Genomic DNA, 12258 nt, shown 5'->3' with positions numbered 1-12258 from the left:
CAGTATTCTGGCCTGGAGAATTCCATGGGGTCGCAAAGAGTCGGACACAACTAAGTGACTTTTACTTCGCTTCACTTGACACAATTAGCCAGGAAAGAACTACCTGTTAACCGTCTTTCCGAGTAGCAAATCCTACCTTTAAGGGCTAAAATTTCTGATTCGGGGCGATAAGAAGAGACCGACTAGGTAACTCGGCGTAGTTGTCCCAACAGGGCGGGGGAAGGTGGCGCCCCACATTCGCCTTCGAGCGACGAAACAGAGGGCCTACGGAGCAGTAATGAAAGGTCACCGTCATTTTTGAGATAAACACAAAATGGACCACAAACCCTTCACAGAAGCCACTTTGAGTGACAGCCTTCCGCGCCAGTCCCCAGGGGCTTTGGAAAAGTTTTCAAAACGGCCGCGCAAGGGCAGGGAACCCACAGACGGCTTGGCTTGCCACGGATCAGACCCGCCCAAGGAACCTCCCCGAGAGAGGGCGGTGTCGCCGGAGGGATGACGTAAAAGGCGTCGCGTCGAGGGTGACGCGTGGCGTAGATGACGTAGGGCTGCGCCTGTCACCCCAGGGGCTGGTTGCGAGGAGGAGCGGGCGCCATGGCGGTTCTGCTGGAGACCACTTTGGGCGACGTCGTCATCGACCTGTACACCGAGGAGCGGCCGCGCGGTGAGGCCCCGGCCCTGCTCACCTTTTGGCGGGCCGCGCTCTTTTTTTTTCCCCCGCTTTGCCTTTTCTGCCCAGTCCCCGGCGTGGACTGGCTGGAGCTTCTGGGCTGATGGTGCCCGCGACCGCGCAGTTTATCAGCGGGCCTTGGTTGAAAAGTTTGTTTCTGAGGAGCAACCCTTCTCCGCCTCTGGTGCTGGCCAGTCGGGTGGCGGGCGCTTGTGATTATTAAATCTCTGTGTGTGTGTAATGCAGGCTGCATATTCAGTACCTATAGCTCTTGTGGCTTTACTGCTTTTTACTAGTCAGACGAACATAGCGTGTAATCAGTAAATCTTGATGAAAGCAAGGACGAAGGGCTTGGAACAGTGAGTGTAGGCATCCCTTCTAGGTAGAGGGAGGGCTGTCCGGAGGTGTGCGCTCAGCCTTAGCAAACACTCGTTGATCGTACACTACGTGAGACTTTGTGCCAAGCCGTGGGATGGGCGTCTTGCCCTCGAAGGTCTAAATTTCCATTGGGGGAAATAGGCGCCGCAACCCATTTAATTTCTTAAGCGATGTAGTGGAAGAATGTATAAGTTGCCATGGAAACCAGAGGAGGGAGTAATTCTTCCTGGCTGGGGGTGGGGAGAGGCAGAATGCTGAGCACTTGAACTCGCTCTTTTAAAAATGAGTGGGAGTGAGGGTGTTCTTGTTTGCTTGGAATTTTCTGGAAGTAGATCGGGGTGGCTTGACAGTGAAATGGCAGACCGTGAGTCTGGTCATATACGGTTTTTAGGTTAGGTCTGGTCCTGAATAGCCTTGTGTGCCCTACTGAAAACCATAATCTTTGAAGGGTTTGAAAGCAGGATTGAGAGAGGCGTAACAAACTTGTTTTAGAACGATAATAGGCAGCAATATGGAGAATGTTTCAGAGTGGGGAGAAACTGTAACTAAACAGGAGAGTTTAGTTACAATCAGGGTCCTGCCCCCAAGGAATGCAGTTTGTCAAAGATGAAACAAGCTATACAATATGGTACCATGAGTGCCTGCAGAGGTGCTAAGCTTTATCCCACACTGAGTTATCACCCCCATCCCAGCAACTCTCAACATACATCTATTCCTTTCTTATACTGATGCCTGTGCCCCACATTTCTCCCACTATTGTCCTTTTGGCAAACTTCCTGTTTGTTAATCAGTTCTCAGGTCAAGCATGATCTCGTCTGTGAAGCTCCCTGTGTCCCTAAGCAGAGTTAGATTGGTTTCTTTTGCTCTGCCTCAGGTCTTTTATAAATCACATAGTACATATTTTGTTATACATTTCCCTGTTGGCCTGGAATTATTTTCAAGTCTTGGTCTCCTCTCAAGAATGTAAACTTTAAGAGAGCAGGGACTATTCCTTAATTATCTCTATATCTTGAGCACCTAGTGCAGTGCCTGACACTTTGAAGGTGCACACGGAAGTAATGGATAATATGTGTTGTATTCAGACTCTTTGTTCAAGTGATAGAAACTCAACTGAAACTGCCTTAAAGAAAATAATGGATTGTCTTAGTTACTGGTGTAAGCTTTGGGCTTCCCTCAAAGCTCAGTTGGTAAAGAATCCGCATGCCGTGCTGGAGACCCCAGTTCGATTCCTGGGTCCAGAAGATCTGCTAGAGAAGGGATAGGCTACCCACTGCAGTATTCTTGGGCTTCCCTTGTGGCTCAGCTGGTAAAGAATCTGCCTGCAATGTGGGAGACCTGGGTTCGATCCCTGGGTTGGGAAGATCCCCTGGAGAAGGGAAAGGCAACCCACTCCAGTATTCTGGCCTGGAGAATTCCATGGACTGTATAGTCCATGGTGTCGCAGAGTCAGACAGGAATGAGCGACTTCCACTTTCATTGGGGTAAGCTTTAAGCATGACAAGATCCAGGGGTTCACAGATTCTTATAGGGAATTGTATTTTTCATCTTTCAGTTTTGTTTTTCTTTGAGTTTGACACTCTCCATGTGGAGCAGCATTTGGCAAGGAATGGACCTTTTTCCCTAGAATTATGAGGAACTGAAAGAGAGGTAGGATTATCCCACCTAATTAACACAGAATGTTTTTTTGTGTGTTTTTGCAGTGTTCCTGCAACGATAGCTTGGAACACTTAAAACATAAATCCACGCTGTTTGTATATATTTGTAATGTGTAAGTAGTTGTGATTGGATATCTACTTATATGTATAACTACTTATCAATCTATAGTAAATATATCCAGACTTATTTTTCTTTTTTCCTCACTCCCTCTCTCCCTTTTCCTTTTTATAAAAACTTTAAACATACACAAAAGTAGAATCATGTGACTGAACTCTCCCATGTTGATGATCAGCTTCATGTAACAGCTGTTAATATATGTTTCATTTATTTTGCCACGTCCACTGAATTTTTTGTTTTTGGTTGTGCCACGTAGCCCGTGGGATCTTAGTTCTCCGACCAAGGATTGAACCCCAGGCCGTGGAAGTGAAAGTGCTGAGTCCTAACCACTGCACTGAAAGGGAATTTCTTTACATGACATTAAAGGGCTTCACTGGTAGCTCAGATGGTAAAGAATCCACCTGCAATGCTGGAGACCTGGGTTCGATCCCCGGGTTGGGAAGATCCCCTGCAGAAGGAAATGGCAACCCACTCCAGTATTCTTGCCTGGAGAATTCCATGGACAGAGGAACCTGGCGGGCTACAGTCCACGGGGTGGCAAAGAGTCGGACATGACTGAGTGACTAACACATGACATTTATTTAATCTGTAATTATTTAAAAGATGCTTGCTCCTTGGAAGAAAAGCTATCACAAACCTAGGCAGCGTATTAAAAAGCAGAACTCTTTTTAACTCTTTACTTTGCCAACAAAGGTCTGTATTGTCAAAGCTATGGTTTTTCCAGTAGTCATGTATGGATGTGAGAGTTGGACCATAAAGAAGGTTGAGCCATGAAAAATTGATGCTTTTGAATTGTGGTATTGGAAAAGACTCTTTAGAGTTCCCTGGACTACAAGGAGATCCAACCACTTCATCCTAAAGGAAGTCAACCCTGTATACTCATTGGAAAAACTGATGCTGAAGCTGAAGCTCCAGTACCTTGGCCAGCTGATGTGAAGAGCCGACCCTGATGCTGGGAAAGATTGAAGGCAGGAGAAGGGAACAACAGAGGATGAGATGGTTGGATGGCATCGCTGACTCAATGGACATGAGTTTGAGCAAGCTCTGGGAGATGGTGAAGGACAGGAAAGCCTGGCCTACTGCAGTCCATGGGGTCACAAAGAGTCGGACACGACTAAGCAACTGAACAACAACAAAAGATATTTTTTAAGAAAGATAACATAACCATAAGCCATGGTCACGTCTAGAGAAATAAGCAATAATTCCTCTTTGTTGTTTAGTTGCTCAGTCCTGTCCGACTCTTTTGTGACCCAGTGGGCTGTAAGCCTGCCAGGCTCCTCTGTCCATGGGATTTACCAGGCAAGAATACTGGAGTGGGTTGCCATTTCCTTCTCCAGGGGATCTTCCCAATTCAGATATTGAACCCGTGTCTCCTACATTTGCAGGCACATTCTTTACCACTGAGCCACCAGGGAGCCCCAGTAATTCTTTAGTATCATTCATGTTTATCTGTTGTCTCATAAACATTTAAAAGAATATTTCATCATTTGAAATGGGATCCAAACAAAGACCATGTATTGTATTGGTTGATACAGCTCTTAAATGGGGCTTCCCAGGTGGCATAGTGGTAAAGAGTCTGCCCTCAGTGCACGAGACTCAAGAGACACAGGTTCAATTCCTGGGTCAGGAAGATCCCCTGGAGGAGGGCAGGCTGTTTGACAACGTCTTCCCACCTTGAAATGGCCCCTCTCTACTCTCTGCCAGTCCAGTTCTGTTAGTGTTTATTTTCAGCCTCCAGGAAGTCTTCTCTTTTCCCCAGGCAGAAACAATCTCTTTTTTCAACTCTTGTGGCATATTTATTAACAAAACCATACTATTTAAGTGCACCAATGGTATTATCAGGTATGCTCAGTATTATAACTGTTCAGATGTAAGGACCCTCATTTAGTGTAAGCTCCTTGAGGGGTAGGGATCCCTCATGTATCTTTCTGTCTGTTTGGTTTCTAGCTTAGTGCCTTGAGAACTTGCTAGAATGTTACTCTACACCTAGACTATGAACTTGTTAACAGCAGAGATTTACTGGCATTTGACCTTACAGAGTGCCAAGTGCCTAGAAGATACTCAGTGTTTATTGGATAAATGAGTGAACTTATTTTAAAAAGATGGTACATGATTAGTGTATGGATATTTGTGAAGGGAATGGCTACCCCCTCCAGTATTCTTCGGGCTTCCCTCATGGCTCTGACGGTAAAGAATATGCCTGCAGTACAGGAGACCTGGATTCAATCCTGGATTGGGAAGATCCCCTGGAGTAGGATAACAATTCCCTTCTCCAGAGGTACATGGTGAGTGTATGGATTTTAGTGAAGGGGTATTTAATCATTGTAAAAAAATTTGATCCCGGATACTTTGTTTTATCTAATGTACATAAGCGGTACCCATTTGCAGATACTCTGCTAGATCCTTTCCCATTACAGTGCTCTCTTTAGTTTTTCTTGTTTCTCTTAACAAAATCAATTCATCAATAGATGGTTGCTGACTCAGGGATCTCTAACTGGGGCTCTGTGACAACCTCGGGGGTGGGTTGGGCTGGGAGGTGGGAGGGAGTTTCAAGAGGGAGAGGATAGATGTACACCTATGGCTGATTCATGCTGATATATGGCAGAAACCAACATAATATTGTAAAGCAATTATCCCTCAATTAAAAATAAATTACAAAATAGGAAAAAAAAGATGATTGCTTATCCCAGCTAAGTTTTAGTTTCCTGTATAGTTCAGATGCCCAAAAAACCCAAAGAAAACGAGAATAAAAGATAACTTAAAATATATTGCATTTTTCTAGGCTTGCTGTGGTGGTTTAGTTGCTAAGTTGTGTCTGACTCGTGACGTCATGGACTGTAGTCTGCTAGGCTTCTTTGTCCATGGATTCTCCAGGCGAGAATACTGGAATGGTTGCCATTTCCTTTGCCAGGGGATCTTCTTGACCCAGGAATCAAACCCCGATCTCCTGCATTACAGGCTGATTCTTTACCAACTAAGCTACGAGGGAAGCTTACTTATCTTTTTAAAATGACTTTGGATGTTTGACCATTTGGGGAGGTTTTTATATGGTAGCTTAGAACTTAAATTATACTAACTGTGCCTTTACTTGATTGAAAATGTGTTTGTGAACTGCTGTGGTAAATTTAGTATTTACTTTTTTTCAGCTTGCTTGAATTTCCTGAAGTTGTGCAAAATAAAATATTACAATTATTGCCTTATTCACAATGTCCAGGTGAGTTGGTAGATATTAGTCATGTTCTTTGTTATTGGAACCGTCTAACAAACTCTGAATTAACAAAGTCTCCTATATATTACAGAGGGATTTTATCATACAGACTGGTGATCCTACAGGGACCGGACGTGGAGGAGAATCAGTTTTTGGGTAAGTTTCTTTATTTTCAAATGGATAAAAATAGAAATTCCTCTTAAAAATGTTAAGTAGTGTATCTCAATCTGCATTTTAAAATATGGTTCAAATACAGATTTTTCCCAAGTTCCATAAATGTCTATAGCAAAAAAAAGGAATATTCTGAATAATAGTGCCATTTCTATAAAGAAATGGTAACCTTATATGCTATCTCTAGTCCCCTTTATTTATAATCCTAGTATGTCTGTATTTCATGTTGAGTGTACTTATATTTTATAACCTTATTATATGTATTTTTAGTCAACTGTATGGTGATCAAGCAAGCTTTTTCGAGGCTGAAAAAGTGCCAAGAATTAAGCACAAGAAGAAAGGCACTGTGTCCATGGTGAACAATGGCAGTGATCAGCATGGATCTCAGGTTAGGAACTGCATGAGGAGATGAGTTTTGCTGGAGGGCACCCATGAAATTATCTTTTTGAACTGTCTAGTAAGGAGAGAATTTCAACCAAAGATATTTGTTAGAATTTAAAAATGACACTGTTTTTTCCTATGTTTAAAAAAATCCTTATTATTTTGTTCTTTTGAATGTAAGGCATGTCCTTTGGGAGGAATTTAGAAAATACAGGAAACTTGTAAAAAAAAACCGGAAAGTACAAAGAAGAAAATAGCATTACCTGTAATCCCACAATTCATAGATCATCACTGTTCAGAGACAGAAAGGCCTGTCCTTGCAGTATTTATTTCTTATTTCAAAACAGGTCATGTTGAGCACGTTTCATTCGCTGTCACAATGTTCCCATTGGAGTAGATGCTTTTTTTCGACAGCGTTTACTTGTGAAAAAACTTGAGATTTGGTTTGTTCAAGTATTTTTTAAACAATCAAGCAACTGTGTATTTATTAATATTTTATATTTAAACTTTGTGCCTTTCACTTAGTACTAGTACCAAGTGGGTGAGAAATACTAGTAGCAAGTACTAAATGCAGTTAATGTAGAGTCTTTTGTAACTAATACCAGTTTGAATTATATATATATATATATATATATATACAGGTATATATTTGTATTTATTAAATGTCTTTTTATATAGTTTCTTATTACAACAGGAGAGAATCTGGATTACCTTGATGGTGTTCATACAGTGTTTGGTGAAGTGACAGAAGGCATGGACATAATTAAGAAAATTAATGAGACCTTTGTTGATAAGGACTTTGTACCATATCAAGATATCAGGTATGGTTAGTATTTATTATTGGAATGGACTACAGTGTTTTCATATGTGATGTTTGCTAGATAATAGGGATGGCATACATAGGACTGGTTTTTGGATAATTCTAAAATGTGAATTAATTGGAGACAATAAGAATCTTTTGGAGAAGGCAGTGGCACCCCACTCTAGTACTCTTGCCTGGAAAATCCCATGGACGGAGGAGCCTGGTGGGCTATGGTCCCTGGGGTCGCTAAGAGTCGGATACAACTGAGAGACTTTACTTTCACGTTTCACTTTCATGCATTAGAGAAGGAAATGGCAACCCACTCCAGTATTCTTGCCTGGAGAATCCCAGGGACGGGGGAGCCTGGTGGGCTGCCATCTATGGGGTCGCACAGAGACGGACACGACTGAAGTGTCTTAGCAGCAAGAATCTTTATAACAGAGAAGACCATTACTGTACTAATTATAACTGCTTACGTTGGGAGGAATTACTAATTTTTTAGTTTTTTTAAAAAAATTCAGATTATTGAGAGAGATGACAAGATTACTAAGATATAGCTATTCAGATTACATCTTAGCATAATGCAGAGAATTAATATATAATATCAAGCACTCAAAAGCAATAACACTATCAAAGTATATTCTAGTAATACCCCTGTGCAATAAAATTTAAGAGTTTATGGATTTTTTTTTTGGCATTAGGGATACTTAAGATATTTGTTATAATTTTTATAAAAAATGAAACATGGATTCTGAAATAATATGAATGTAACATTTGACTTGGATTTATTTTATAAGGATAAATCATACAGTGATTTTAGATGATCCATTTGATGATCCTCCTGATTTATTAATTCCTGATCGATCACCAGAACCTACAAGAGAACAACTAGATGTGAGTTGAGTCTTCTAATGATTGAATGTACATACATATTAATGTTTTGCATAGATTTTGCTTTTTACCTTTTTAAAACTTATTTATCCAGAATGATTATCTTGCTTGATCAGTAATACTAAGCAAAGTTTGCAGTTCTTTTTCTCTTCCATGGAGACACTCATTTTTCTACTTGTCTTTTCCCTAATATTCTTTCTTCAGTTTCTGTTCTACCAGAACAGTCTTAGCTCTGGATACAAATACCTTGATAAAATGTTTCTCTTACCTCTTAACTCTAGATAGAGTATAGCTCTAAGACTAAATTAACGTTGTCAGCTTGTGAGGGAACTTTTCAACTGGGGACACTTTTGAGCCAGGATGGAATGCAGAAATTTCTGTGACTTAGTGGAGACTTCCCCTCAGGTGTTTTTAAGGTATAAATTTCTGCTTAATGAGACTTCCTCAAAGCTGAGTTTATCTCTATAGTTAGGATTTAATCCTTAATTTCTAAGATCATTTATCTTCTGTATTCAGCACTTACTTGGATACCGGATAGTTCTTATATAAATGTTTGTTTTGATTTAAAAATAAATTAGAAGCCTAGTTTAGCCCATATTAATGAATTAGCTTAAATCAGTTTTCAGAGGTTTATAAGTTTGTTTCACATTTGTGAAACAAATGTTTTAAAAACTTTGATGAAACTAAGAATAAAGTATAATGTCTCATGTTTCTTAGATTTTTCTTTTATATATATGAGTAACTTCTGCCTTACAGAGTGGTCGAATTGGAGCAGATGAAGAAATTGATGATTTCAAAGGGAGATCAGCTGAAGAAGTAGAAGAAATAAAGGCTGAAAAAGAGGCCAAAACTCAAGCTATTCTACTAGAAATGGTAAAGTAATTAATTTGTTCAAATAGTTGTTCAGCAGTATGTTCAGTACACACTCACTGTGAGTTTATTCCTGACTTATTGATAGTATTAAAATATTAAAAATTTAGCTCAGAGTTCTTTTCTGGGTTAAATTTGATATGACATAATAACACATATGAAAGTAAGCAGTTTGGTTCTGTCAGTGTAGTGTCAAATGCATTTTAAGCAAATGGGAAATGGGTATCTAGTTTATAAATATTAATTGGATTTCAGTTGCTTATACTTATCTCAGTTTTAAAGAGTTTCTTGGACTGAATTTTAAGTGTAATAGAGAATAATGTTTTGTATATCTCTAGTATTGAGATTAAATAATAGAATAGTAATTATAGGATAAAATAAACCTGGGCAGAAATTGAACACTCTAAAATGTACTCCTTTTCTCTTTTACTAGCAATATGAAATTATTTGGGGAACAGTTATTCAGTACATGGTTATTTCACATACTAGGCTTTTTTTTTTCCCATTTCTTATTTTTGTGGAATAGGTATGCCTTTCATGTAGTAGATCATCAATTTTGGAATGGATAGCTAATAATTAAGTTTTTATTACGTCAGTTTATATAGTAGAGCTTTCAGATTCATTATCTGTTTTAAAATTTGTATTAGCATCACTAGTCTGAAGGAACAAATATTAAAGAGTATAATTCAAGAAAACTTTACTGAATTAAAAAAGTTAAAAATGCACAGTTTAATGAACATACTGTGTTAGCTGAGAATTCTGACCCAGAACAGTCAACACCAAGACAAACTCTAAGAAAATTATGGACTTAAAAGAAAAATCTTTTGAACACTAGGCAGCAAGAGTAAGTGACTTAAAACGGAATGAACATTAGATTATCATTAGAGTGTTCAGCAACAAATAATAGAAAGTTTATGCTAGAATTAAAGGGTTTAACATGTTCCGTAAACTTTTTTATTTTCAGAGAATTTCAAATTTACAGGAAAAAAAATAATGCAGAGAACTTCTATATACCTTTTGCCCAGGTTCATCCTTTTTTTCTTTTTTTTGGCCACACCACACGGCAAGTGAAGCTATGAGCCATGCCATGTAGGGCCAGCCAAAATGGACAGGTCATGGTGGAGAGTTCTGACAAAACATGATCTAATGGAGAAGGGAATGGCAAACCACTTAAGTATTCTTGCCTTGAGAATCCCATGAACAGTATGAAAAGGAAAAAAGATACGACACTGAAAGATGTACTCCTCAGGTCAGTAGGTACCCAGTATGCTTCTGGAGAAGAGCGGAAAAATAGCTCCAGAAAGAATGAAGAGGCTGAGCCAAAGCAAAAAACAGTGCCCAGTGGTGGATGTGACTGGTGATAGGAAGTCAAGTCATATGCTGTAAAGAACAGTATTGCTTAGGAACCTGGAATGTTAGGTCTATGAATCAAGGTAAATTTAAAGTGGTCAAACAGGATGGCAAGAATGAACATTGATATTTTAGGAATCAGTGAACTGAAATGGACGGGAATGGGTGAATTTAATTCAGGTGACTATTGTATCTAGTACTGTGGGCAAGAATCCCTTAGAAGAAATAGAGTAGCCATCATATTCAACAAAAGAGTCCGAAATGCAGTACTTGGACACAATCTCAAAAACGACAGAATGATCTCTTGTTCATTTCCAAGGCAAACCATTATCATAGTAATCAAAGTCTATGCCCCAACCACTAATGCCGAGGAAGCTGAAGTTGAACGGTTCTGTGAAGACCTATAAGACTTTCTACAACTAACATCAAAAAACGGTCCTTTTCATCATAGGGGACTGGAATGCAAAAGTAGGAACTCGAGATACCTGGAGTAACAGGCAAGTTTGACCTTGGAGTAAAACATGAAGCAGATCAAAGGCTAACAGAGTTTTGCCAAGAGAACGCACTGGTCAGAGCAAACACCCTCTTCTAACAACACAGGAGTCAACTCTGCACATGGACATCACTAGATGGTCAATACTGAAATCAGTTTGTTTCTTTGCAGCCAAAGATGGAGAAACTCTATACAGTCAGCGAAAACAAGGCTGGGAACCGACTGTGGCTCAGATCATAAACTCCTTATTGCGAAATTCAGACTTAAATTGTCTGAGAAGGCCTTATAAATAACTGAGAAAAGAGAAGTGAAAGGCAAAGTGAAAAGGAAAGATATATCTGTTTGAAGGCAGAGTTCCAAAGAATAGCAAGGAGAAATAAGAAAGCCTTCCTCAGTGATCCATGCAAAGAGATAGAGGAAAACAATAGAATGGGAAAGACTAGAGATCTCTTCAAGAAAATTAGAGATAACAAGGGAACATTTCATGCAAAGATGGGCACAAGAAAGGACAGAAATAGCGTGGACCTGACAGAAGCAGAAGATATTAAGAAGAGGTGACAAGAATACACAGAAGAACTATACAAAAAAGATCTTCATGACCCATATAACCACAATGGTGTGATCACTCACCTAGAGCCAGACATCTTGGAATGCAAAGTCAAGTGGGCCTTAGGAAGCATCACTGCGAACAAAGCTAATGGAGGTGCGGAATTCCAGTTGAGCTATTTCCAATTCTAAAAGATGATGCTGTGAAAGTGCTACACTCAATATGCCAGCAAATTTGGAAAACTCAGCAGTGGCCTCTGGACTGGAAAAGGTCAGTTTTCATTCCAGTCCCAAAGAAAGGCAATGCTAAGAATGTTCAAACTACCACACAATTGCACTCATCTCAATGCTAGCAGAGTAATGCTCAAAATTCTCCAAGCGAGGCTTCAAAAGCATGTGAACTGAGAACTTCCAGATGTTCACGCTGGATTTAGAAAAGGCAGATGAACCAGAGATCAAATTGCCAACATCTGTTGGATCATCAAAAAAGCAAGAGAGTTCCAGAAAAACATCTGCTTCATTGACTATGCTAAAGCCTTTGACTATGTGGATCACAACAAACTGTGGAAAATTCTTCAAGAGATGGGATTTCCTGAGAAATCTGTATGCAGGTCAAGAAGCAACAGTTAGAACTGGGCATGGAACAACGGACTGGTTCCAAATTGGGAAAGGAGTTCGTCAAGGCTGTATATTGTCACCTTGCTTAGTTAACTTATATTTAGAGT

At 39.8% G+C, this 12258-nt stretch overlaps 1 protein-coding gene across 2 annotated transcripts in view; it reads left to right on the top strand.

Moving 5' to 3' along the window:
- The first annotated feature begins 547 nt into the window (after positions 1-547).
- Positions 548-12258, top strand: part of PPIL4 (peptidylprolyl isomerase like 4) — a 36044-nt gene continuing 24333 nt past the window's right edge. The window contains exons 1-8 of one of the 2 annotated variants that reach the window (XM_061130447.1): positions 554-664; positions 2601-2695; positions 5968-6035; positions 6121-6185; positions 6471-6588; positions 7260-7402; positions 8181-8277; positions 9031-9147. In XM_061130447.1, the coding sequence (XP_060986430.1) occupies positions 6553-6588; positions 7260-7402; positions 8181-8277; positions 9031-9147 (393 nt within the window). In that variant the 5' untranslated portion in view covers positions 554-664; positions 2601-2695; positions 5968-6035; positions 6121-6185; positions 6471-6552. Of the gene's footprint in view, positions 665-2600; positions 2696-5967; positions 6036-6120; positions 6186-6470; positions 6589-7259; positions 7403-8180; positions 8278-9030; positions 9148-12258 lie in introns of both variants that reach the window. The other variant, XM_061130446.1, reaches the window with a different exon arrangement.

The sequence above is a fragment of the Dama dama genome, chromosome 26 (genome assembly GCF_033118175.1).
Source record: "Dama dama isolate Ldn47 chromosome 26, ASM3311817v1, whole genome shotgun sequence".
Classification (NCBI taxonomy): Eukaryota; Metazoa; Chordata; class Mammalia; order Artiodactyla; family Cervidae; genus Dama; species Dama dama.
This window is presented reverse-complemented; position numbering and strand designations above follow the sequence as displayed.